At 37.5% G+C, this 27,407-nt stretch overlaps 1 protein-coding gene across 5 annotated transcripts in view; it reads left to right on the top strand.

The window, feature by feature from the left end:
• Positions 1 to 27,407, top strand: part of ELAVL2 (ELAV like RNA binding protein 2) — a 133,356-nt gene that overhangs the window by 62,407 nt on the left and 43,542 nt on the right. For all 5 annotated transcript variants that reach the window (XM_012769798.3, XM_020289336.2, XM_076008778.1 and 2 more), the window contains one exon: positions 514 to 757. In XM_012769798.3, the coding sequence (XP_012625252.1) occupies positions 529 to 757 (229 nt within the window). In that variant the 5' untranslated portion in view covers positions 514 to 528. The remainder of the gene's footprint in view (positions 1 to 513; positions 758 to 27,407) is intronic.

Genomic DNA, 27,407 nt, shown 5'->3' with positions numbered 1-27,407 from the left:
CTCTTGCTCCTTGATTTTTAAGTTAATGGATGTCTGTCAGTTTTAGAATATTTGAACCTCTTAGGCTAACTGAAAATCTCTTCAAAATTAGGTCATTTTTTGTTTTTTTTGTTTTTCGTTGGTAGCATGTTAAGCGCTTTTATTTCTAGTACGATTTTCAGGCAGGGTACAGTTCTGTGCCCTTTGGTGTACTAAGTTTTCTCGTCTGTGGACACTTCAGGTGAGTAAGGGTATGTGAATAAACCCAGAATGTGATTGTAGAAAATGTTTAAGATTTAAATTGTGCTTATGTGCATGTATGGAATATGTATATGAAAGTATAATTATAATCTTAAGTTGAATAGCTTTAATATGAAGTAAAAATTAGTGTAGGTGTTACACATTTTGTTGAAGCTTTATTGTAATTTTAGCAGAACGACTTGTGTTTAGTGACAAGTGTTTAAATTCTTGGATGGAATCTCTAATAGGTTGTGAAATATGAATTCTGACATTTCTTATTTTCTCTGTTTTTAGCAGGTAATTGCTGCCATGGAAACACAACTGTCTAATGGGCCAACTTGCAATAACACAGCCAATGGTCCAACCACCATAAACAACAACTGCTCATCACCAGTTGACTCTGGGAACACAGAGGACAGCAAGACCAACTTAATAGTCAACTACCTTCCTCAGAACATGACACAGGAGGAACTAAAGAGTCTTTTTGGGAGCATTGGTGAGATAGAGTCCTGTAAGCTTGTAAGAGACAAAATAACAGGTATGCAGTTTAATATAAATGACTCACATTTTTAAAGGATTGTGTTTCAAGATATGAGAAAATAATAAGTTTACTACTTATAAATTGTTCATTGCCACAGTTTTACACACCTAGATTTTCTATTACTGACGATGTCAGCAATTTGAAACTTAGTTTTAAGTTTTCCTTTTAAAGCATAAAATATTTTTGGGGCAGTATATATTTTAACTGGACTCCAATGGAGAATGTTTCAAAAGTGTGTACGTGTGGAGTAGCAAGTGTCATGTTAACCTTTATTTTTTAGTTTCCTGAGCATACACGATTTAGCAATTCAATAACAAGAAGTAAGAATATTGTATTTGGGAGAGGGGCAACAAAGCAGTCCTCCTGCTTCTAATATACATGATAAAGTAATTGATACCATTTGCATTGTCAGTGGGTAATATATAATTTGCACTGATATAATTTGAATGTAATGAGATCTTATGTAATGTTTCTTAACAAGGAAAATAAAAATGTAGTGTATGAATTCTCTCTTTTATCATAAATATAAGAATAAAAGGTTTCATAGCTTGGCCTTAATGGCAGTATATTTTGAACAATAGGTAGTTGAAAATCTTAATATTTCAAAAGATTTGACTAAATTTTTTTAGAGAAAACCAAAACCTAATTATTATGGGGCATGTTCTTGATATAGAAAGGTTAACACTTCCTGTAGGAATTGTTTTCAGACACACTAAACGTGTACGAAGTTACCTATAGACAGACCCCATGGTTTTTTTATATTGTTAAATTTGGTAGTGTATCAGAATTGCCTTATATGGTTTATAACCCCAAAATATAAAAATGAATGTTTGAAATGAGTAAAGAATACTTATAAAGGCTTGTGGAGAATGAGACCTGGAGTTTGAACTCTTTAACAGTCATGAGACCTTGGACAAGTCAGATCTTGACTTCAGGTTTTCATTGGTAAAATGAGGTAAAAGGCAGAGAAAAAGGGGTCACTAGGTTATTTAAGGTCAGTTTTGACTTTTTCTGAGAGATGGTGCTTTTTAGCTATTCTGTTAATCAAGACAGCAAGAATTACCCTCTCTAAGCTCTCCAAGTGAGTTCTCAGAGCCAGCACCTACTGAAGCTTGGCCCCACAATCGTATTCAAGCTACAGATTGAAGCTCACAGAGGGAACTTACTCATTGAAATCAAGTTAAAAACTGATTTCATCAATCTATACTAAATAATTATATTTTAACTAATTATGTTGCAGAGATGTTCACTATGCTATCAGGAAGGTTCTTATGTTCTTGAATGCTGATAATTAAATGGATGAGATTTTTTAATTTCTTTTCCAAAAGCAGTGTGATCAGCATATGTGAAATTTATAAAGAAACAGGTTTTAATAAGTTGGAAAAGGGAGAGAACAAATGGCTCTTCTTATGTCTCTGTCCTGATATTGAGTTTTTAAAGATATATATTAAGCAAAACAATATCCTTTACATGTGGATTTTGCAACTTCTTTGACATAAAGGATAAAATGTGATAAATGGCATGGAAGCTATGACATAAATGATATGGTATCTGATTTGATTGTTTAGTAGCTACCCTACCATTTAAAAAAGAAAAATGTTTCAACAGAGCATAAAAGTCACATGTTTTGTTATACCAGGAGTAGTAGATGAAAATTTTAAACAAATCATACATCATTTATTTTAGGCAGTTGCCACAGGAAACATTTCACAGATTTTCAGCTGTTTTCTCTGGTCAGTCTTGGATTATGTTCTGTAAACCTTTTTCTAGAGTTATTATGTGAAAAATGGAATAAATTTGAGTTCTACATCTTCACATTTTTTGCCTCTCTGACTTTAGTGTGGTGGACCATGGTGGTAGAACAGCAGCACATGGGTAATTTGAAGTACATGGTTAAGTACTGAAAAACTGTGTTAGTATTTGTTGTCAGTTTCCTTCAACCTCCAACCCTTGCCCATTGTCTTTTGTTTGGGCCAACGAGGGTAATAGAGATTTCCACTATGGTAAAATTTCTATTAAAAATATTTGGTAAGCAAGTGGAGTGCCCCAAAATTCCATGAGTAAGGCATAAGTGTCAAAAGATGTTTTCTTTTTTTTTTTTTGATTACATATTTTTAATTGGCACATAATAAATATACATATTTATGGAGTACAATGAGCTGTTTCAGTACATGTGTACGTTGTGTGATGATCAAGCAGCGTAGTTAGCATTTCTGTCATCTCAAACATTCATCATTTCTTTGTGGCGAGAACATTCAAAGTCCTTTCATCTAGCTATTTTAAAATATACCATACAATGTTGTTAACTACGGGCACCCTTCTGTGAATAGCACTCCAGAACTCATTCCTATTATCTGTGACTCTGTGACCATGAACCAATCTCATCCCCCCTGCCCCCTGTCTCCCCTCCCTTACTCAGCCCCTGATTTTACTCAGCCCACTATTTTACTCTCTCCTTCTATGAGATCAACTTTTTTTATATGAAATAGTTGCATGTGATTGATGTTGTGGTATTTGTCTCTCTGTGCCTGGCTCACTTTACTTAACATAATATCTTCCAAGTTCATCCATGTTGCTGCAAATGACAGGATTTCATTCTTTTTTATGTCTAAAAAATATTTCATTGTGTATATATACCACATTTTCTTTATCCATTCATCTGTTGGATACTTAGGTTGATTTCATATCTTGGCTGTTGTGAACAGTGCTACAATAAACATGGGAGTGCAGTAATCTTAACAAACTGATTTCATTTCTTTTGAGTATATGCTCAGTAGTGGGATTGCTGGATTATATGGTAGTTATATTTTTAATTTTTTGAGGAACCTCCATACTGTTTTCAATAGTGGCTGTATTAATTTGCATTCCCACCAACAGTGTATAAGATTGAAAGATGCTTTTTAACTTCTTATGAGATAGTCATAATTATTCTTCAAAATCAGTGTTACATTGACACACAAGTTTGAGTAATGCTGCACTCCATAGTTCACTATATAAGCCACACTGTAGATCATCGGCATATTAAAAACAATGAAAATTCCAACAGTACACAAAGCTGTTTGATTTATAGTTCCCTATCCTGAATCGATCGTGGAACTTATTTGAGGGGGATGTCTTTCTCAAGCTTTGTACTGAATGTGTTGCTGTAAAAGCTTTTGAAATCATTTGGTAACTGATTATTAGACAATTTAATATGAATTCTTCCCTAATGTGATCACATCAGTAAAATGAGCATGTTTCATAAAGGAATGTACATGATAAGTATAAATTTAAAAATTGAGTAGGCATATCTGAAAAGGAGGCACCCCTACTTCTAGTAATCCAGTTTTGATTTGGCCCACTGACATCTTATTTACAATGTGGGTTAAAATAGCTTTCAGAAGGGTCCGATTCATTTAGCTTTAAGCATAAACTGCCTTAGGACTTTTTTTTCATTCTGAGTTTACTAGTAAATATTTGTATTGAGCAAAATAGTCTAGTAAATGGTAGGTATCTAAAACTGGACTTGAATGGTTACACTTTGCAAAGTAGGCACACTTCCTAAGAAGTACTACTGATGTATCTCTAGCAAGGTTTTGAGAGAACTTGAGGAAATTTGGATTCTGCCCTGTGATGTTTAGCATTAGCCATCTTGTGCAGTTTCTTAGTATAAACCTTAGGGTCAGGCCACAGTTCTTTGGTTCCTCTCCAGTTACCCAGCTTATTCCACCCCCTGTGGAGCAATTGGGTGAGATTTTTGTATTCAGATTTTGTAGGAGCATGAGCATTAATTGGGTTAGAAGAAAACTATAGAGTCACTCTTCAGGAAGAAGATTTGGAATCCCTCCTTTTTACTTTTCTTAAATCATACTTAATGCTCAATTAGGAAACTATATCTCAGGTACAAAAATGTCTAGTTAGGAAAGTGTGTCTCTTTCCCTAGTCTTTGAAAGGAGTATGTAATTTTTAGACTATGTCAGTGTTAGCAAATTAATGTCATTGTTTTGATAAAGTGAGGATTAGGAAAGTACATTAAGAAATGTCTTTAGTAGCAAATACAGTAATCTTCTCCCTAGTCTAAATTCTATTTGTTATGTTGTTTGTCAGGCCCTCTCTTTGGGCTCCTGCCCAGCTTTATGCTTCAGCCTGTTTCCTATCTATAGGCATTCATCATGAGAAGCTGCTTGTACAGCTTGGCTGAGGTTGGTCTATCCCTTTGAGTTCGTAAATGTACTTCAGAGTCCTTGACACCTGCCGATGTTGCATTCTAAAGGAGTGAAATGGATTTGATGATTCAAGGAATGAATAATAGAGCGTTAGAGCCAGAAAAGCCCTAGAAGGTGACCTTAGCCAACCCTTATTCTTCTTTCTACTAAATATCATGGGTGATGAGGCCCAGATTTGTGAAATGACTAGTCCAAGGCCACACAGCTATGAAGTGATACAGAGCAGGGAGCAGAATCCTGGTTTTCTGATTTCTTTAAGCATGAGACCAACTGATGAATTTATAGTGAAACATATAACTTACAGAGTTGCCCAAGAGACATTTTCTGCTGAGTGTGTCTTCTCTGGAAGAGGAGTGGAAGATTTTTGAAAGTCAAGGACTGAAGGATACACAAAATGATTAAGAACATCCGTGCATCTCTGGAAATATGGTTGTGAACTTGAATATTCTAGTGGTTCCCAAATCTGGCTGCACATCCTCACCTAAGGAAGTTTTAAAAACTACAGATTCCCAATGTCTTCAGAATGTATTGTCAGAGAGCTCCCCAGGTGGTTTTGAAGCCCTAGAAGTTGTGGGAGTCACATAGCATTTCTTAAAGTCTGGTCACTAGGATGCACTTGGGCTGATTGCCAGAAATGCAGGTTCCTGGGCCCTGTCCAGGCCTGCCTAATCAGAATCTCTGTAGGTGGAGCCTGGAATGTTCTAGTTACCTGGGAGTTATCCAGGTCTTTTCATGAACATTTTGCAGGGAGATGGACTTCCATGTTTACTTGAATTCTGGCATAGGGGTGGATGGGAGAGGTGTTAACAATTGCAGTACCTAGTTCTTTGGCAAGCTTAAGTTTCAAATGCTGTCCCCTCCTCAGCATTGGTCTCTGATAAATTAATTCCTGGGGTTCAGGACTGGAGATGTTAAGTTTAAAAGTCACTAGACCATGTCTTTACTGAACTCCCAATCTGTATCTGAGAGTGTGTGTAATTTTTTTCAGAACTCCAGGGTAGATCGTTTGTTACTGTGATTTTTCCTTTCTTCTAAAAGAAGAGCTAGAGAAGGTATAGTTAGCTGAAGACCTCAGGTAATGAGTGTTTCTTGTTTTATATTGGTGGGATGCTTTTTTACTCTTACTCCATGAATTGTTTGAGTAGTCCTGTGCTGACCCTATCAGCTGCCAACTAGAAGCTTTCAGACAAAAAGGAAAAACAAAACCCAAAACAGACAAACAAAATCTCCAGGGGGCCCAAGGAGAGATGCTGATTACCTCTGAACAGATATTACCTTGTGTGGTAAGCGAGACTCTCTCCCCCCACCCACATAGGGCTAGTATAGTTAAATCTTTTTTATATGGGAGTTCTTAGATGGATTTACTTTATGTCTCTCTTGCTTCCTGAGAATTTAAAGCTAGTTTCAATCCTTGTTTATTCTATCAGAATGATGTAATTTTCAAACTTTGTTTTAATGGTGTAGGATTCCCTCCTCATAAAACAAATCTAGCCCCTCAGGATTGAAACGGATAAGTGGTATTTTATTAGTCTAATGCATACCTTAAAATGTAATAGCATTTATTTCCTATGGTGAAATCAGTCAATCATAGTGAACACAAGGCTGTTTTGATGATCATTAATTTGAAAATGTCAGTTACAGCCTTATGTCAGCCTGTTAGATGTCCATAGTGTCAAGAGATCGATAATTCTGATTCTTGCAGACAAGGAGTTGAAGACTGCAAGGTGGTTGGGTGGGTGGGTGGTAACTTAATAAACACCTCACTTTGCAGAGTCTTTTTAATTAGAAAGATGGCAGAAAGGCTGTATTCCCAGGTCTGTAGGAAACAAGATAACTTGACTGCAGAGGGGTAAATGCTTTGCTGGTCTCTAGCGTGTTAACTGGAATACAATATATTTGAATCTATTTTTAGGTTTTAGGGAGGAAATTTGTATAAAATGAAATTTGTATCAAGTTTGTGGAACTCCTGATGCATTTTTGAAACTTCTGTAATAGATAAGAGGTAATGGAGAAACTTTATTAGCATCTTTATTAATATATCTTTAAACCTAATTATTTTTTCATTATATCTTTTTCTTTGCCAGAGGTCATGGCTAATAAGTCATTTTACTATAGACTTTTTATGACTAAAATGACTAATGACTAATGACTAATGACTATAGTCATTTTACTATAGCATCTTACTCTATTTTTGAGAAAGACTTTAAAATTTATTCTTCAAGGTTCATTTTTCACTTGAACCTGGGTATTTATATAGAACAATTTTCAGTGTCAGTCTTGATTAGATGAAAGATTCAGAATAATGAAACTATACATTTATAGAATTTAAGAAATCAAATACAGTATAGTTCTTTACCATTGTCAGAGAGGAAAAACTTCCTCTACCCTTTTATGCCTAGTGCCTGAGGACCTCCAAGTTAATTGGAGAAAATACATAATTTTTATTAATATTTTACATGCTTGGGAGTTGACGGAAAAGTGAAACTCAAAGAAGTGGTTAGACTTTGGGGCTTATATACCCTTTTAACAACGGAAAGATTTGCATTTTGAGGGATGATAAATTGTGGGGAAATGGCTAGGAAATATATGTAGGAAACAAATGACAGATAAGGGTTATTTTAGCAAGGTTTATTTAGGCTCATCTCAGTGTCTATGGTGATAATAGTCATTCTCCTCTTACTGATACAGGACAGCAGACACCTTTATATGGGGAATTTGTTCTCTGTTTTCAAGCAGAAAAGGGGAGGCCAGGGAGCTCTTACATCTGTTGTTTCTCGTTTGCCTTCAGCTTAAAATAATACCTGAGCCGAAGTGGAATATTTTGGGGTAGCATATTCTGGACTTCTTCACCATGAAATATGTTAACTTCCAATTAACAAACTTAAACAGAAAAGCTGCTTCTTTGGATATCCTGTGGTAATGAAACCTTTCATTAAAGGCTAGTTTTGGGGGAAGAGAAAACATCTATTGTGAGGATATAGAAAAGTTTGAAACAGAACCATTTCTGATTAATTTGTAAATCACCTGGATTTGTTTCCCTGATTTCTTGATGTTGATATTTGTTACTCTGTATTTTATTCCTTTAGAAGATGCGCAACTTTCAGGAGCTTCATGAGCAGTTTTCCAGCAGCTTTTTTAGAATACTGGGAAAATGAGGTTGAACCTATGGAGTAAATGAAGTTCAGGGGTTTTGCTTTTGTGCTTTCATGGCCCTTGTCACTGGAACTTCTAGAATAACCATATTTGTCTTACCAGTAGATGAGGAACATAGTCTTTAGTACCGTTCCCTTTATTCTTTTGTGAATTTGATAGGAAACACAAGCTTTGTTAATGTATTCACATTCATTGAAAATAAAAATACAGTTGAAAAGATTTGCTTCCTTATAGTTTAGCAAGGTACAAGTGTGCAGGTGTGCTATTTGCTACCCAGACCTTTTCTTTCTTTTCTTCTTCTTCTTTTTTTTTGGTAGTCCCTGTTTACTTTTGCACCAGGAGATTGGTATAGGGTAGGTAGAAACCATTCTCAATGTATATTAAGTGGCTGACATAGTAATGATGGAAAATGTAGATGGAGAAAGAAGATGGTAAACTATAATGAGAGAAGATAAAGAACAATTAAATTCTAGCACAGGACCTCTTGGTGTTCTTCCTTTTATAATCTATAGAATGTTAAAATCCTATTTCTTCTCAGGTATGAAAATGACTTCTCTCTCCCTACCCCCATTTTCATGATATAATACAAAATCAACATACTTTTGATAGTTTTTATTCTACAGGGTGTTGCAAAAGTCTCCATACAAAGGAAAATTTTGTAATGAATATTTTGTAAATAAAGGTACATTTCACTACAATTTCCCATTTTCCCTATGTACGGGGACTTTTGGGATACTCTGTATTTCATTACCTTATCTATGGTGTTATATTACTTTAGCACCAGCCTGTTTTTTTTTAACTGTCTAAATTCTGAACAGAGCAAAGTATTTTTATTTTGTACCTATTGGAACATTTCCTTTTAAATATTCCTGAACAGAATAGTTGATTGTTGAAGCTGAAGCTGTGCTTCAGAATTTGCCAACTTCTTTTTTTTTTTTTTTTTTTTTTTTTTTTTGAGACAGAGTCTCACTTTGTTGCCCAGGCTAGAGTGAGTGCCGTGGCGTCAGCCTAGCTCACAGCAACCTCAAACTCCTGGGCTTGAGTGATCCTTCTGCCTCAGCCTCCCGAGTAGCTGGGACTACAGGCATGCGCCACCATGCCCGGCTAATTTTTTACATATATATATCAGTTGGCCAATTAATTTCTTTCTATTTATAGTAGAGACGGGGTCTCGCTCTTGCTCAGGCTGGTTTTGAACTCCTGACCTTGAGCAATCCGCCCGCCTCGGCCTCCCAAGAGCTAGGATTACAGGCGTGAGCCACAGCGCCCGGCCTGCCAACTTCTTTTGAGCTTGTTCTGCGTTAATTGACTTTCAGCTGAGTACACTGCTGCTACGGAATTTTGAGAGCTGTAGAAACCCTCAGAGCATGACTTTTCAACTAAAAAGGTCAGCTTTAACAGATATTTTCTGGCATTTTACTTGTGAGTGTCATTTGATTTGTCAGGTCTATACAGTGGCTTAATTAGCATGTTTTACTCCTTCAGGTATTTGTTTTTACTTTTTAAAGTTTTGGAATGTCAGTATTTTGACACCAGTGGATGTTCCTTTTTATTGATGATGGCAGATGTAATCAAATATTTTTGAAGGCCCTTAAGCCACAGAGCAGCATTGGCAGCTCTTCTAACTATTGTGAAAAACAGGTTCTTTGTTAAAACTGTTTTGGGGGGGATCTAACTACTCAGTAATCTCTTTTACCATTCATCAACTTTAGCTAATAGAGGGGTGATCATTCTCTATTGTTCTAAATTAGGCAAAGATTCTCACGTCATACCCTGTACCTTCTTCAAGGAAAAAAGCAAGATGGCAGTCTCTAAGCTATGTTTATAAGAGTTCCTTATACATGAAATGGACTCGAATGTGGTGGTAACACGATTTACCAACACCACCCTCCCATGCACTCCAGTTTTTATTTACTTAGCTTGAGATCAGGTTCTTGAGATTAACATTGAAACAAATGCCTATTGCCTCCTCTCCTGCTAGAGGGTGGCCTAATGAAAACTAGTTTTAAAGGTTTTAGCCTTGAAAAAATATTATGTTTGGGTTCAAATCCCAGTCTAGCCACTGAACTTGTGTTGTGGCCTTACATGAGCTGTTTGACTCTCATCTTCAGGTTTCTATTAAGTACCTAGCATACAGAGGCACTCTCTCTGTCTTTCCTATCCTCTTCTTACCAGTTAATATTATTCAGTTGCATATTTTTTGGGGGGGCCAGGGGTAAACCGGTTTTTGACAAGTATCTTCAAGTAGATGTGTTGTCCTAGAATTCTTAGTTTCTCTCGATGTGGGAAGAATGCAAAACTAGTTTTCTATTGTTTGCTTTCTGGGTGGTTTGACCAATATGATTGGTTTTTGAGGGGTGGAACAAAGTACGAACAGGAAGGAATTGGGAGCCTAGAAAGATGATTAATGATATTACACCAGCCTTTATGAACTAGAGCACCGGAGTATGGAGTTATTGCTCTGTGTGGTATTGTGTGAATGTTATTCAGAATGAATTAGCCTGACTTAAAATACGAAGGTACTCTCAGCTGAGCTTCCCCAATGGACTATTATTGGCCGGGAAGGTCAGCAAGTTATTAAATTGAGCCATGAAGTATTGGTTAGATAAAAACTAACTGGGGTTTATTTTTTACTTTTATTGACATCTCCTTCCTTAAGATGAATATCCCTTTAATATAAATTGCAAATACTATTACTAAATATTCTCACTTCATCAAATAAGATTTTCAAGTAAAGAAATACAGAGACCTGCAGTGTTAGCAGATCAGAGGACTTAGAAAAATTGCTATCCTTTTGTTTTCTTCTCTGTTGAAATATTCATTGAAAACATTTAAAGCATCGCTTCATTCAGTCATCACAGATTTTACAGATTTCAGTTTGTATGTGTGGGGAGGGCGATTTCCATGAGGGCCTGGTTAACTTAGCAGATGCAATTTTACATCTTGTTTTCCCTTTTTGTTAAATCCTTATGCATATTGTGAATTAGAATTTATTTTTAGCTCTTAATGAGTTCTTTTCTCATCATTGTACTTTTTGTTGGAACTCTGTTTTGTACATAATGCTTTGATTTTGAAGGGAGAGTGTATATGGCTTACCAGTCCTGCATCCACTTCCCCCCCTGGTTCCAGATCAATTAAAATTTGCATTTCTTGGTGAAGGACGATTAGGCTTGCTTATTTATTACCTTGCAGAGTAGATGCGGTGGTGCCCTTGACTCTTCACAACCTGTTTGACCTTTGGACTTGATCCTGAGACAGTGAAATCTTCCTTTTAGAGTAAGGTTTAAGGAAGGCATAGCTGCGTATAATCAGGCAAACCAGGATCACTGCTTGTTTTCAAGGTCACTGGAGTCTGAGGGAACAGCTTTATTTCCTTACATTTTGATGCTTTAAATCCAGTCTTAAGGAGTCACTAGTCATTAACACAGTGGCCTCCAAGGTACTGTCTTCTGAATCCTCCTTCCTTACCCTGAGATCTTTTTTTCAGACCACTGAAATGGATTGTGGTTTGCTCTTAGTCTACTTTCAGATACATCCAAATAGGTTATGATGTATCAAATCAATAGACATCTCTTCATATGTAAAATAAAGGAGCTCTCCTAAATGATTTCTCAAGTCTTTTTTCTAAAATTCTGTGCCTATTTTCTTTTTTGAACCTGAGTACTAGGTTAGGTCTTAAACACAGTGCCGAGTGATTTTGCCATGTATGGTGCAGACAGTGTATTACCATCTCAAGCAGAATGATTTTGAGATCCGATATCTTTAAGTCTTAAGATACTACACCAGGTTTGTTTTAGTATTTCTGGGCCTGTTTTCCAGAGTTAAGTCCCTTTATTCATGTTGCAGTAGGCTTAAAATACAGAATTGGTGATACTAATTTGTTTTATATCAATACATTTCTTTTATAAGTGCTGAAAATCAGGAACCTTTGCAAAAAGGCATGATAAAACTAAGTTATATCTGCAGTTCTAGAGTAGTCAAAAGTGGACCTGATGTGTTATTTAAAGGCAGAGTGTGGAATTTTCTGCGGTGGGTTAGCTTCCTTACGCTATTTGAGATTTCAGTTTTCTGAATGTTTGGATGTTCTATCCATAAGGGTAGAACCACTTTGGATTAAGCCACTTTGGATTCTTGTGTCCTATTTGTACAAGGGTAGGTTGTGTCACCAAACTAATTTAGCTCATATACATATCTTGAATATCTTTAATTTTACCAATAAGACTCCATTTCTAATACTCATTATAATAATTAACAAATAAATAGCTTATAGCCCCCAAACTCGATTTGGTATTCCTTATGCAAATTAGTAGAGAATTGGTTGTTGATTTAGATATGAATAGTAGGTAGGCTTTACTAGTCACTTCTGGATTTTGGCTCTTACTTGTATAATATTATGCCAGTTAATCAGTCCTGGACTGTGCATTAATGATAGCATGTTGGATAACTATGCCTAGAATTAAAGCTTACACTGCTGGTGCACATGTAACATCATACTGATTCATAACAAATTTTAAAAATATTTTATTATGGACAAATATAACATAAAACTTACAGTTTTTACCATTTTAAGTACCATTCAGTGACATTAAGCACATTCACAATGTTGTGCAATGATCACCATTATTTATTTCCGGAATCCTTTCATCATCTCAAATAGAAACTGTGCACCCATTAAAGTTTAATGGGTATAAAGTCCCTGCCCCCAGCTTTTGATAACCATTATGCTTTGTCTCTGAATTTGCCTATACTAGGTAACTCATGTAAATGAAATCCTACATTTGATATAATAAAGTATTTAAAAAATTAATTATTTCAGGAGACACTAGTTTTTTTCCCCCTTGGGCTGTAGAATCTTCCATATATTTTATATTCCTTCATTTCCATATGGCTTTAGGGACCAACCCCTCCCCCTGAAGTAAATAGCTGCTTTATCTCCAAACTTAGTTCTTACCACTTTCCCTGTAAAAGGAATACTCAATTAAAATACTAAATTTGTGCAATAGTTTATTAGATTGCTGACTGCTTGTAGGGACTCCATCTTGCCCCTGTGCAGTTGTTTAGCCTGGATCAAGCTTGTTTTATTTTCAAAGTTGGCTCCAGTCTCCATCACTCAGCATCTAATGGCAGGCCCCCTGGAGGAAGAGGCACTGGTGTGTGCAGTAGATTCAGAAAGAAAATCCCAAGTACTTTTGTTCTGCAGTGGTGTCTTCTGCCTTCACACTTTTCTACTTCCTCTTCTCCCAGAGAGTCAGAGCGTCCAGGGATGAATATCTGTGTCTTGAGACACAGGTCACAGTGAGCAACATCCCCAGACTTCCTTCTGTGTACCTCATGTCACCCCTTGCTCTGCTGAGCACCTGATGAAAATCTTGACAGAAAGCCAGTCCTTAGTAGAAAGAGTCAAAGAGGGAAAAGCAGAAATTCCCTTCTGCAGGTTTAGTTCTTTCTTCTATTGTTTCTCCCCTTTCCCTTCCAGCCACCCCTCAAAGCCCCTACCAAAATAGTAATCAACCAACCAATCAAACCCACAAAGCAGAGAGATTTCTTTTTTCTTTTTTTTTTTTTTTTTTAGACCCCTGGAACAATTATTGCAGTTAAAGAAAACTTAAGTATCTTCCTGAAGGAACTTTGGGAGACAAATGCTGATGTATGTTGAATTTAGAGGCAGGTGGTCTGTGGCCTACTTCTGCCTTTGCATTATTTCAGATTCGGTTACTGAGTAGAGCAGTCTTCCTTTTAAATTTTAGGTCTTATATCTTGGCTTCCTGCCTTCTCTGTTAGCATCAGCCAAATGCCTGCTGGCTGCAGGAACATCATTCTACACTTAGTGACTGTATTTATTTTCAAATGTTGGCTATTGACAACTGAAAAGCTATTCCATGTGTTGAGTCTTCACAGAAAGCCTCCCCCTGGGTTGTAAGAGTTTAAAATAATGAAAAAGGGTAACACTATTCATGGTTAAGGTCTTTATTCAAGCTTCATGTAGACTTTTCTTTTTCCCACTGCCTACTTTCCCCTTGTATTTGTGAAGGAGCTTCCAAAAGCCTCTTTATGGGATGAGTAAGGTCTTCTACCTCTGGAGCTATATAAGGTCTTGTGTGGTGTTAGTAGTGAAGATGACCCAAACTTAACCAGTTGTTTGGCAGCCTTTGTCTAAGATTTTTGGTTGTGGTGGAGAATATCAGCCAGTGTTGGGTCCTTAATTTCAAGTGGTGACTATGTTGGAGAGAGCCTGAGTCATGAAATACAGTAGTTCTCCATATCTGAGGTTTCATTTTCATGGTAGTTCGTGGTCAACCATGGTCTAAAAATTTCAAGTGGAAAATTCCAGAAATAAACAATTCATAAGTTTAAAATCATGCACCCTTCTAAGTAGTGTGATGAAATCCTTGCCTTCCCATCCAGGGTGAGAATCATCCTTTTGTCCAGCATATCCATCCACACCATGTCCATGCTGTGTGTGCTGTTAGTTGCTTAGTAGCATCTCGGTTAACAGACCGAAAAATAGTATATATAGGGTTTGGTACTATCCACAGTTGCAGGCGTCATCTGGGGGTCTTGGAACATAATCCTCCAGGATAAGGGGGGAATACTGTACTCTGCTAACTTGTAATTTCCTTTGGTGGCACCTCATGGCTAGGGTGAGGTGGTGGTGAAGGGAATTAGTCAGACTGGGGAAGGGGATGCAGAATGTTCTAAACTGGTGCTTGTTTTGCTTTTTGAGCTAGGATGTTAGAAGCAGTATGGTCTGGTCCTCTAATGATTTGTTGATTACTCAATTTGATGGTTAGTATTTTCTGTAATCATTTGAACAGAAATGAGAGGCTCCCTCCTCCCCCCTGATTATATGGAAAGATTTATACAGACATTCATGATCCAAGAGAAAATTGTCTCACTTTTTTGCTTTCATTAGGACCCTTCCATATTGGGAAATTCCCTTTCCTAGTATATAGCTGGTGGAAGGCTAATTCCAGAAGCCAATTGGGCAGGTCCTCCCTGTCCCTGCCTTAGTATAGGCAAGGTGCTAGTAAGGAAAACCAAGTAAAGTCAATTAGGCATTTCCTTCCAGGACCTATGCTCTTAAGGAAGTGATGGGAGGATGAGATGGTGATGGCCACTCACCTTTATCACCTGTATGTTCTGAGGTGATTGTTTACTTCCTTTTTCTGAACTCCCTGGATGCTGGTTCCCAGCCCCTCTTCATTCTGATAAATCCTCTGTGCTTCTTCCAATAAATTCCTTTTTGTTAGTTACCTAGAGTCAATTTGTAATACTTAGAATTTAGAACTCCAGTGAAACAATTTTTATGTAATCCATATTTCTCTATCAACGTTTACTTTTCCACATACCCAAAAGTAAGGTGATTAATTTTTGTTGATCTCACTCTGATGTATAAGAGGATAACTTCTGTAATTGCTTACAAACTCATTTTGAACTTGCCATGGCCATTGGTAAAGGAGTTTGTGTCTGTTTTGAGAGGCATGTATATATCTGTATTCTATAAATAAAATCACTTGTCAGTATCTTTCAAACAGTAGACTCATATTTGCTTCACATTGTTAGTGTTGGGGGAAACCAAAATTTTGATATAATTATGCAAAGATAGGAAGAGGTGCAATAAAGATACTGATTTTACAAGTCACCTCTTGGGACTTCCCCCCTCTTTTGGTTGTTTCCTGATCACTACTTGGCTGGTTGAGTGTGAATAAGAATAGCCTAAAGAGTGGCTGAGATGCAGCCATAGAGTTCTCTGTGATCCCACAGCAGGTCTTTTTGGGTGTTTCATCTCTAGCTTTTAATCTTCAGAATTCAGTCATGTTTCGTGACTTCCATTCCTTTTGGTAGCTGATAAGAGCCACGTATTTTGTGGAAAAAGACTTGCCTGTGAATGACCTTTATTTATCCTTTCTGCCTATTTAGTGGTCATTTAATTAAAACCCTTTGATATCCAGCCATGTGGGGGCACGTGTATGCTTAGAGGCATTAAATTTGTGTGTCCCGTGGGGTCAGTGCTATACATTGTCATTATCAATTTTTTGGATGGTGTACAGTTCTCTTTGAAGAAATTAAAGTCTAGTTTTATCTTTATTTACTGTATGTTTATTCCTAACAAGTCACTGAGGTAGAATCGTAAGTGTAATTGTTTAAAAAAAAAAAAAAAATCCAGCCCGTTTTGTTTTACTCCACAACCTGTTAAGATATTTTGTATAAGCTTAAAGGATCAGAATGGGATATCTGTTCAGGTAGCTTTAAGTGAAATCATGGTGGTAGGTGGGGCAGGGAGATAAAGTGGTTAGGATATCACTAGGTTTTAGAAGATGATATGGAAAATTTCTGCATGAGACATTAATTAGACTATAGATAGTGCATTCATAAAACAAACTTCCTTTGGGGATTGTAAAAATATACCCTAGCTCCTAAAATGCAAATGAGGGAACAAGTTAGTTTTGGAGGGAATAATGGGATCAAGGGTTTTCCGGTAGCAATCAAGGCTGGGAAGTGATTAGGTCTTAGTGATAAGATTTAAAATTTGACTAAGGACAATCATTTGATAAAGTTTGGTAACTGAGATAGTTATGCTCTGATTAACTTTTAGGTTTTTGTTTCTGGAAATTCAGCCCGAAGTCTCAACTGCTAAGAAAGAGAAGAAATTCTGGCTTAATTTCCATGTTGTAAAAGTGAAGGGAGTAACTTTAAGATGGATAAGTAGCATAGACCATTTAATTGAATCTTTTAAGTATGTTTAACATAATCTTTTATATTCTGGAGGCTTAAGAAAAATATGTCCCTCTCCCTTTTCTTTAAAACAATACTGCTTAGAAACAATCACTTTATGTGAGTCTTAACTAATCTCAGGTATCTGAAGTTTTTACAAATACACAAGTCACAACTGTGGGTATGAGATAGCTTTTTAAACACTGAAAGTTGTGTCCTTTAGTGTTAGTATTAGATGTAATTTTTTTTTTTTTTTGGTGGAGGGAGGTTAAAGAACCTAAGAGTAGTATAGTGTATAGTAGGCTTTTGTGTTAAGATTCATTTCAAGGCATATGTGTTTTCTTGTTGGAAAATATTCTTGCTTGAGGAAAATAAGTTTAGTAATCCAAGTATAAATAGAATACCTTACTCATGTTAGTGACAGGGGAACTAGAACAAGCACTCATGGGCTGTATTCTGTTTGGGATATTGTCTTTAGTCAAATAGGCTTGACTAGTAAGTGATCTCCCAGCCTACATAAGATATTTCAAGTTTTTCCCCAAATAAAGGAAATTAGTTTATAATATATAACTCTTTGGTCCCTTCCTTTGTTACAAATAGCAAGGAAGATGTCCTTAGTAGCACAATAGGCAAACTCCTTGACACTAGAGGCTATTGCATATTGGAATGAGTGGTGGGTGTACTTGTAATTGAATACCTAATGTTTTGTATAGCATTCTATAGCATAGGAAGCTCTTTAACAAGACTGATTCTAACACATAGGTGAGGTGTGAATTTATTTGTGACTGACTTGACAAAGTTAAGGTGGAGATGGTGGAATCATAGTGAGCATTAGAGAGCACCCTTAGCCTGGTTTTTCCCACAGATAAGGTAATCCTTGAACAGATCTAGGTCTCAAGGTCCTAAGGCCAGTTAGCAGGAGGCCTTAAAATAGAAAAAGCCCCCCTTTTTAGGGAATGCTTTGTGGCAATAAGATGAATTTTTCTGATCCACTTGTCTTTTCCCTAATCTTGAAATGTGTTTGCAAAGTAGCCATGTAATGTGGCCCAAATAGCTGAGAAGCTCTGTGTATAGAAGTTACTTCCCACATCAGATGGTCCTTCATAATGTTTAATCTGGTGCCATAAAAACACAGCGCCTTCCCCAAGCCCTCAGATATGTGAATAAGTAAATCTAGTAACTTCAGTAACAGCAGATGAAAGAGAGAGCATCATATGTAAAGTTTTTAAGATGAGTTGAAATTGAGGTGTTTTTGAATAAGATCCTTTTTACTCTCCTCCACCCTGCTATAGACTCATGGGTACTTGAGATAATATAGTAATAAGTTAAAAAGATTATTTTTGTGTTTAGGCTCTTCCTGATTTCATGGGAAAGATGTATCCAGAATTAGCAGCAATGGTCAGGTGTGCTAAGTCGCTGAGCATATGATTTAAATATTTCATTTTTAATATGCCTTTCAGTCAGTGGTAAAAGGCAAGCCTCTGTGCTTCTCTAGTTCGGAGGGATAGGGTGTTTACTATCTTGCGGATGTGGATGACCACGTTACTTTTGCGTCCTAATGAGTGATTGTCTAGGCAAAATCTTTGAAGCATTTGCTTCTTCATGAACGTGTCTGTGAATTTTAAATTTGGATAATTGCAATAGCTAATCTTTTCAACTTTTAAATGAAGTGATTTAGGAAGAAATGCTCCTGTGTGATATGAATGTAGCAGTTGTAGGAGCTGCACCATTTTGTATTTCTCTTTAGAAGCCATCTGTTAATTGGTGGGCAGCTTGCCCTGTGGTCTCAGAGTGGTTTGCTGTAACAAGCTGTCCCTTAGCAAAAACAAATTGGATATTTATTTCTGTCAGGGTACCTCTTTGACTTAATTTGTAGTCATGGTTCCCACCTGACCCATAGCCTTTACAACTTTAACCATGCACAGCTCTCTGCTTCCTCTGTGGACTGTGTTCCGTTGGGATTCTTTCCCCTTTACTGCTTCAGGGAGAGCTTTCTTGAGGTCTTTGAAGCTGTGTCTGCAGTGTTTAAATAGGTTATACTTTGCATTTATACCCTGACTTGCCCAACACCGTTGGTCTGTTTGGGGATTTCTCCTAAGTATCAAAATCAGTGCTTTTATTCGACTGTTCTTAAATTTAGAGGAAGGAAAAAATGTTCCTCATACCCCCTTTTCTTTTCTTTTTTCTTTTCTTTTCTTTTTTTTTTTTTTGAGACAGATTCTTACACTACATTCTAATCAAGGTGAAAAAGCATCCTAGCACATAGCAACCTCAAACTTCTGGGCTTGAGCAATCCACATGCCTCAGCCTCCTGAGTAGCTGAAACTATAGTTGTGTACCACCACGCCCAGCTAATTTTTCTATTTTTTGTACAGACAGGTTCTCACTCTCACTCAGGTTGGTCTTGAAATCCTGGTCTCAAGCAGTCCTCCCACCTTGGCCTCCCAAAATGCTAGGATTACAGGTGTGAGCCAAGGCACCAGGCTGCTCATCCCCTTTTGAAAATGTAACTGCTTTTCTTCATTAAGTAGAAACTAAGCAAAATGCCCTGTACAAAGAGAAGGAAAATCACATGTTATTTATATCTAATCTTTATGTCGATTGGGGACAATGGATGTCCTTTGGAAATTTACTTCCTTTGTCTTTGCTAAAAATATCACTGATTTAATTCTGCTCTTTCTTTGTGAAATAAAATGAACTAAAGTGGACAGTTTCCAGGTGGAAGCTTTGCACATACCACTTTATAGCAGACACTTTATGAAAAATACAGATACGGTGAAATCAATATGTTTTTATTTTATTGAAACTTTTTTCTAATCATGTGATGCTACCCATTCCTTCTTGATGACCCAGTCTTCCCATTCTCTCTTTTTCAACTTGGCATTATGTACTATATGTGAAGGACTTAGGTATGAGTGTGCCTTCAGAAGGCATTTATAAGCTTGCTATTGCCGCATGGAATGTGGTTTGTTAACATTTGTGGTGGTTTCCACTTATGGTAATTATTTTATTAACACTTTCCATTCATAATAGCTTAAGGATTCATGTATATATACATTTTTATAGCTATATTAAGTAGGTCTCAAATTATAAGTCTTCCCTGGGCAGTAATCTTAGGTTTGGCTTTTTGGTGGTTGGGGTTATCCATACCTGTTGTTAGATACATAGTGAAAGAATATTTGCAAGGCTGCTGGGTATTGACCTGTGGCTCAAAAGTTTCCTTACCCTCTTGTTACTCTTAAAGGTAAAAAGTCATCATGGCAAGGAAGTAAATCCTGCTGTGGTTTGAAGGGTTACCTTAGTTTTCAATCCTGGTCCTTACTCTGGAAAGCCCACTGAAGGACAGGGTGGGTACCTGACCCTAAAGTTCACTTTTGGGGAGAAGGGGACTTGTGTTAATTGGTCATGCCCGTTCTAAGTCAAGTTGACAGAGGCTGATGAGCAAAAGGTTTTTTTTTTTTTTTTTTTTGAGACAGAGTCTCGCTTGTTGCCCAGGCTAGAGTGAGTGCCGTGGTGTCAGCCTAGCTCACAGCAACCTCAAACTCCTGGGCTCAAGCAATCCTTCTGCCTCAGCCTCCCAAGTAGCTGGGACTACAGGCATGCACCACCATGCCCAGCTAATTTTATTTATTCATATATATATATATATATATATATATATATATATATATATATATATTAGTTGGCCAATTAATTTCTTTCTATTTATAGTAGAGACGGGGTCTTACTCTTGCTCAGGCTGGTTTCGAACTCCTGACCTCGAGCAATCCGCCCGCCTCGGCCTCCCAGAGTGCTAGGATTACAGGCTGGAGCCACCGCACCCGGCCAGAGCAAAAGGTTTTGTGTGCCTTGGAATAGAAGATCTGGGCTGGGGTTTATTGAGATGAGAGGTTAGCCCTTTAAGATCAGGGTAGTTTGTAGGGACCTGTGAAAGAAGCTGTGGGTTTTTGTCCTCTAATCTTTTTTTTTTTTTTTTTAATTCTTCTTGATCTTATTTCTGCATCTCCTCAGTGATTGTTCCAGCCACCAAGGTTACTGTCCCCAGGTCTCTCTTGTATCTTTTTGTCTCTTTCCTCATTGCATCTCACTGCCGGGTGCATCCTGCAATTTGATAGCTATAAACCATATGTCCTTCTCTCAGGGTGGAAAGTCAGCTTGCTTACCTCTACCGAGACTACTTTCTTAGTGTGCCTTTGGGCTGACCATCTCCTTTGTACTTACCCACAAACTCGCTCTTCTCCATGTGCCTGTTAATTTCTCTGCCAAGAAGCGCCTGAATTTCATTTCCTCTGTTTTGACACACTAAAGATTTCTCTCTTTCATGTTGATCCTGGTTAAACATGAAGCCCCAGAGAATAACATTGTGTTTCATGCTCCTTAGGTGCCTGCATCTCTCTTGTTTACTGTGGGGCTTGAAATTTTTGGGCATCTTAGAGGGCAGAGACCATGTGGTATTGATCCCACCTCTTTTTCTACAGCTACGAAACTATACTATGCTTATGAAAGCATTTTAATGCAATCTGCTGAGGAGAGAAGTGTCTTGTGTGGGAGACAGTTTTGGCAGTAGCAAACATGTTTGGCTTTAGCCATAAGAATTGCTTTCTGAGTTTCTAGAAAAGGAGTATGTAAATCAGGGCCCATTTTAAATGAATCTTTTTATAATGCAGATATCTCTCATCTATCTTGTTTTGTAATGATGGATTTGTTTTGAGGGCTTAAATGGTTTGTGCATCTGCAGAATGCCCTTCCTTTTCTTTCAGGTTTTTTTTTTTTTTAATGCATAGTCTCTTGGATTAAGAAAGAACTGGGAGGTTTCAGTTAATTGATTTCAGGATAAAGAACAAGAAAAAATTGCAGGTATAGTTGGTTATTATACATATTCTGGTTGGAAAGTTGTAAACTTTGGATGTGGAGGCACAGGATTCTGCCTTAAAGTAATCTCCACATTTGGCTAAAGGCAATGACGTGTACACTGGAAAGACCATATTTGGGAAGGTCATTTCCTGGCTTTGAAACCCAACTGCCATTTACAAGCTAGCTGTTTGCCTTTGGGCAAGTTAATTAGACTCTCTGAACCTCCAGTTATATCTGTAAAATGGGTACAGATGTATCTACGTGGAACTTTATTGTGAGAATTAAATATGATGTATGTAATATAAGGATCCTAAGTTGCTTGATAGTTTAGTTAGGCAGCAATCCTGTTTGCTTCCAAGCAGGTAGATTAAGCATTTATTCAGCAGTGGGAAAGGACTATACCCTACAAACTTACTGACCTTCTCAAACTGGAAGGTTTGGACTAGTGAACCTGTAACTTTCGGGTGAGAACGATTTTTTTTTAAGTGTTCAGTAAGAAAATTTATCTCTGACAATTTTTTTAATCATGTGGACCTCATGGGGTTTGTGTGGTCTAATATTTCTCATGGGGAGCTCTCCATAGTGATTTGCAAGACTCTTTGACATAATTTCAAAAAGGGCACTGAGCTAATTACAGTGCTTAGGGCCTTTAATTTTTTTCTTGCAATATCCATATTAAAATGATCTTTTAGAGAAAAACACATTAAGAAACTGTGCTGCTGCTTGGTGGACTGCTTACTGGTTTCTTTGTGTGTGCATGCTTGCGTGTGTGTGCGTAAGCAAGAGTGTGTGCGCGAAGATTGACACCAGCTGGTAGCACAAGCAACAGCAGATGCCCTTTTTACTACCGCAGTTGTTAACTGGTTTCCCTCTTTACCACAATACTATTTTGAGGAATATAATTCCTTTGCCCTCATCCCGAATGATATTTACTTGAACAACTTTGTTGCCTTTTAAGTAAGCACAGGATAAAGCAGATAACATTAAGTCTTAAGACCCTGCGGGGGAAGGGGGAGGATCTGTATGAAGTTACTTAAAATTAACAAAGCAATTGCAGCAGACCCAGACCTTTAAGTGAAAGCAGATTGTGTGTTAGCTCAGAGTTGTTGATGTCCTACATTTTTTTGAACTGTTAGGTCTGACTTTCTGGCTACCTGACTTTTTTTGGCATTTGCTCTCATCCTGGTGGCAGCTCCAGTGTTTGAAGGCAGAACCGCTGAACTTTCTTTAAGATATTAGGCATATTAGTAGATAATGAAAACCTGCTTTTGTTTTCATTGTGGTGCTGCACTATCTCACTTTCTTTCAAGTTAGAGAACCTGCTCCGAGTTATAAGTCTTGTCTCCTAAAATGTATATACCTGAGGAATTAGTTTTCCCACTTCAAATAATTTTTCCTTATCTTCTTGGTCTTGGATGCAAGGCTTCTCTTAACACCTGGTGTAGTATTTGATGAGAATTTAGAGGATTTAATATGCTGTTTCTGTTCTCAATAGCCTAAGACTGGATTGTGTGGGAGTTCTTAATGTTGTCTGAAAGTGTGATGTATTTAAGAACCCACAGTTTTGCCAACTTAAGCAGGGTCATGCTGCATTACCAGCAGACTCATAATTACTGGGATGGGAACTATAGGAAAATAGAGCTCTATCAGTTGCATAATCAGGGGACAGATATGGCCATTAAAATTAACTTGAAAATGCCCTGATGTGGAGGACATTTAGTGCTCCCTGTAGAATTAGGCTGCTTAGGTAATATTTACCAAATGATCACTATTTACAACTTTGATTTCAGCAGAAAAGTTATAATTTAAACTCTTCTATATTATCTCCATGTATTTGTGAAGTCCTGAAAATCATTTAGAAGCATTGGGGCTTTTCAGTCTCAGGCCAGCTTTATTAGCATTTGGGTGGAAGATGAGTCTTCGAGTGAGCCATCTGTTTTCTGTATTTTGTGAGTGTCTAGGTTGAATTCTCTATCTTTGTGGTAATCCGTGGTAATGCCCTTTGGGAGGCTGGTAAAAATGCTCCAAGCTTTCAGGGAGGCTGGCTTGGGCTGTAGTAGTATGATCTCACCAGTCTTCCACCTCACAATTTGATCTTACTCATTAGAGGGCAGCAAGGGAGGACCTGTTTAATTTGACCCGAGTTAGTTGAGTGTGTAAATGAAAGGACCTGCAGCATCTGGCATGCTGCATTTGAGGAGACTCAGGCTAAGTCAGGAATTAAAATTTGGAGGAAAATGGGACTAGGGAGAATTGCATCCCTCTAAGATTCTCTCCAACCTTCTCCCTGCTGTGCAGTACCGGAATGGGTTTGCTATATATCAGAGCTGAGATATTAAGAAAGCTCCTTTGTAAAGTCTGGTGCGTGTTGCTTTGGTGCCAGAGTTGCAGTGCACAGCCTGTCTGAACAGACACACATAAGGAGTGCCCAAGAACAGAAAGTCCATCTGAAGAAATACAACACATTTGCAACTTATTGCGTGTTTGGGGGAGGAGGAGAGAATGATGTTACAATGAGGGAATGGGGGCTTTAAAAACAAAAACTTTGTTCCCTTGTAATAAAAACTTGTTTTCCCAAATCAAGTTATTTGCACATTTTTTTGATTAAGGTATGCAGTTTTATACAGGAGCTGTGCTTAAAGACAGCAAATCTTTTCTATTTTTAAAAAAACATTGCATTATTAAGTCTCAGGTTACAAGAGTCTTGCTTAAGAGAGAGGACCATAGTGACCTGTTTCTGCTAACTGTGGGATTTAAAAAAGATTCATGCTGCTTTTATTCTCTTATTTCATAAAACATTACTACAGCTCTAAATGAAATAATAGATACACGTCAATCAGCGTAGTCACCTTTTATTGTTGATTCAACTACCAGGTTTTTACAGAATTCACTCTGCATTTTATTTGACTTGCACATGAATAGTCTCGGCAGACTTAATTATATTAGTGAAAAAGTACTTTCAACAAAATTATATGCTGACATCCCATAATTCATACTTACAGATTTGTGAAACAGATTTATGTAAATCTATCAAATTACTCTAGATGACATTTTTTAAAGTTGAGATTTCATTTTAATGGTATTTGTGGAAATTTTTCATATGAAAATTTTTACATGAACTATCTAAAAAAAATGTAACTCATGTGACTCCCTTATGAAGACTGGATGTGGTAACATTTGAGCATCTTGTCTCTACATGTTCAGTAATCCATCTGGTACAATGTAGGAATATGGGGGAGCATGTTTATGAGGGCAGCTCTCTCCTAAACCATAATAAGCTCCTGGAAGGCAGATGCTGCAGTTCCTTCATTTGTTTATCGCGCATTCATTCATTTATTCACTGAACATTTAGTTAATAACCCATGCTAGTCTTTGTCGGGAACCAGGTTTGGCTTGCCCTTGCTCAGAAATCTGGTTGGTGGGGCATCTAAATGGAGTCTCAGTCATGTGGGTAGTAACATAAAGGTATAATATAAGAGGCTGTGGGAGGACTAGGGAGGAGCATTGGTGATGGGGCAAGTTGTGACAGGAAATGGTCCCAGAGAAAGCCTCAAAGGATGAGTGGGAGTTGGCTAGTTGGAGAGGTGTGATTCAGGCACCGGGAACTGCCTGTACGTTTTCGGGTGTGTATGTAGGCGTAGTGGAAGCTGAGCTAAAGTGGAAGTAAGCAAGATGCCGATGGTAACCTTGAAAACCAGAGCATGGTCACATTTGTCTTTAGGAGATCACCTGGACAGCATGGTAGTGCATGGTGGCTGGTTTTGGAGTTCACAGATGTCTAGGGGAGGGGTGTCTGAGGAGGACAGGATAGCAATACCAAGAGTCAGAGAGAGCCAAATGCAGAGGAAAAGGGGCAGATTTAGCTGATAGAACTGGAAGTGTGATGCCTGCGTGGTAGAACTTAGCTGGAATAAGTCTACATATACATCTTCTCTGTTGGACTCTGAGCTCCTTCCTTCAAGCCTTGAATCAAATGTTACCTTTAGGCTGAGGCCAGCTCTGACTGCTCTATTTAAACAGCATCCTTGCCCTCCACTACCACCCTTATCCCTTGCTTTTTTTCCTCCTTGGCTCTGTTTTCTTCTATACTGTAGAATTTGTTTGTTTCCTCTTGTCAGAATGTAAGCTTTATGAGGAAGAACTTTTTCTCTCTTTTGTATCCCCAGGGCCTAGCAAAAAGTAGGATTTCCATAATCGAGGAATGCTTAATGTAGTCGAGAACTATGTAGGATGACTGTTTTGTTTTTTTAATACCAAATTTTATTTTCCCAACTTTATGTTGAGAAAGGGGCTCATTTTAATATTGGTTGGATAAAATTAGATTAATGTACCAGGTTTATAAGAAAGAATTACGCCAGTCTGTTGCCTTTACCTTTAAACCTGAGGGGGTGATTTGATTTTCTGAACATTGGTAGGAATTGGGAATAGAAAAGACTAAATAAAATGACCTTTGAATGAAACAGGTCCAGAAGATTGTGTATTTTTAATTAAAATATGCAATTAAAATTTTAATTAAAGTAGGCTATTAAAAGCAATGTAGGTGGCAAGGGAATGGCTGATGCTTTGAAATACGCACAGTTTGGGATAAATTGGCATTTACTGTGTTTCCCACAGTAGCACTTTGCCATTAAACAGGTTCTCTTCCGATTTCCTCTCCCCGCTCTGACCCCCGAACAGCTCTCGATGGTGCTTGGTCCCATTCAGAGGCCTGTGGAGTGTGTCAGCTCTGTGCTGTATAGACCACTTGACCATGGTCCTGAGCAGCCTGTTTATAACTGTTCTCCTTGTGTCAGGAGCATAAGTGATTCTTGTATATCTTGTGGAGAAGGGATCCTTTTCTGTGGCATATATGTTAGATTTAAAAAGGAGGGTGCAAAACAAAAGGCATTCACACACATCAGTGTAGTACAGAATATGTGTGCTGAAGTGTGGCACTGACCTGGAGTTTTTGGTATCTGCAGGAAGGTCATAGGTCGTATGACTGTTCAGGTAGCTGCTTCTGTAGTGAAGATCTAGAAGCCCTGCCTTGGCTGTGAGGACCAAGTCTTGGATTAATGGTTCCAAAATCCTTAACAGTGTGTGACCACAGGTAGCCTGTGAGGATAGCTGGGGACAAGTGATGTCAACCCTGTTCTTGATATTCAGTTACCAGGGGGGATTTTTTGGCTCTTAAAGATAGAATTTGTTTATCTTAAAGGCTTTTCTTTTTTTTTTGAAGAGCCTTAGCTTTGTCATTTTAGTGAGAATTTTGTTTTAATCGTGTTGGTTTCCATAAGGATTATACTTGGAATTTAAATGTAGAGCTTTATAAAAATTTTAAAGAAGTGATTCTTGGTTTTGGGATTATCAATATGCACATTCTAAATTCAGAGTGGCTTGAAAAATAGATTTGGATGATATGGATAAATGATGCTTGGTTTCCAAGTCTTCCCTGGTGGCTCATGACTGTTACTAACTGATGAATACCAGAGTGGGAAAAGTGGATCTAGGCGAGGTATTTTTTCTTAATGTTTGACTTGCAACTGCTTTTATTTTTTTAAAAATCTGCACTCACTTATAACCAGAAATATGCACTATATAAATAAGGTGCAATTTATGTTGTCATAGGAATATCAGCATAGAAATTCATGTATAGTAAAATTGATATTTGTACAAAAAGTACAGAAATTTGATATAGTGGCAACCAAGAAGCAATTTTTTTGTGGTAAAACTTGGTCTGA

The sequence above is a fragment of the Microcebus murinus genome, chromosome 12 (genome assembly GCF_040939455.1).
Source record: "Microcebus murinus isolate Inina chromosome 12, M.murinus_Inina_mat1.0, whole genome shotgun sequence".
Taxonomy (NCBI): Eukaryota; Metazoa; Chordata; class Mammalia; order Primates; family Cheirogaleidae; genus Microcebus; species Microcebus murinus.
The sequence above is the reverse complement of the archived record's forward strand: the minus strand, read 5'-3'. Positions and strand labels throughout refer to the sequence as shown.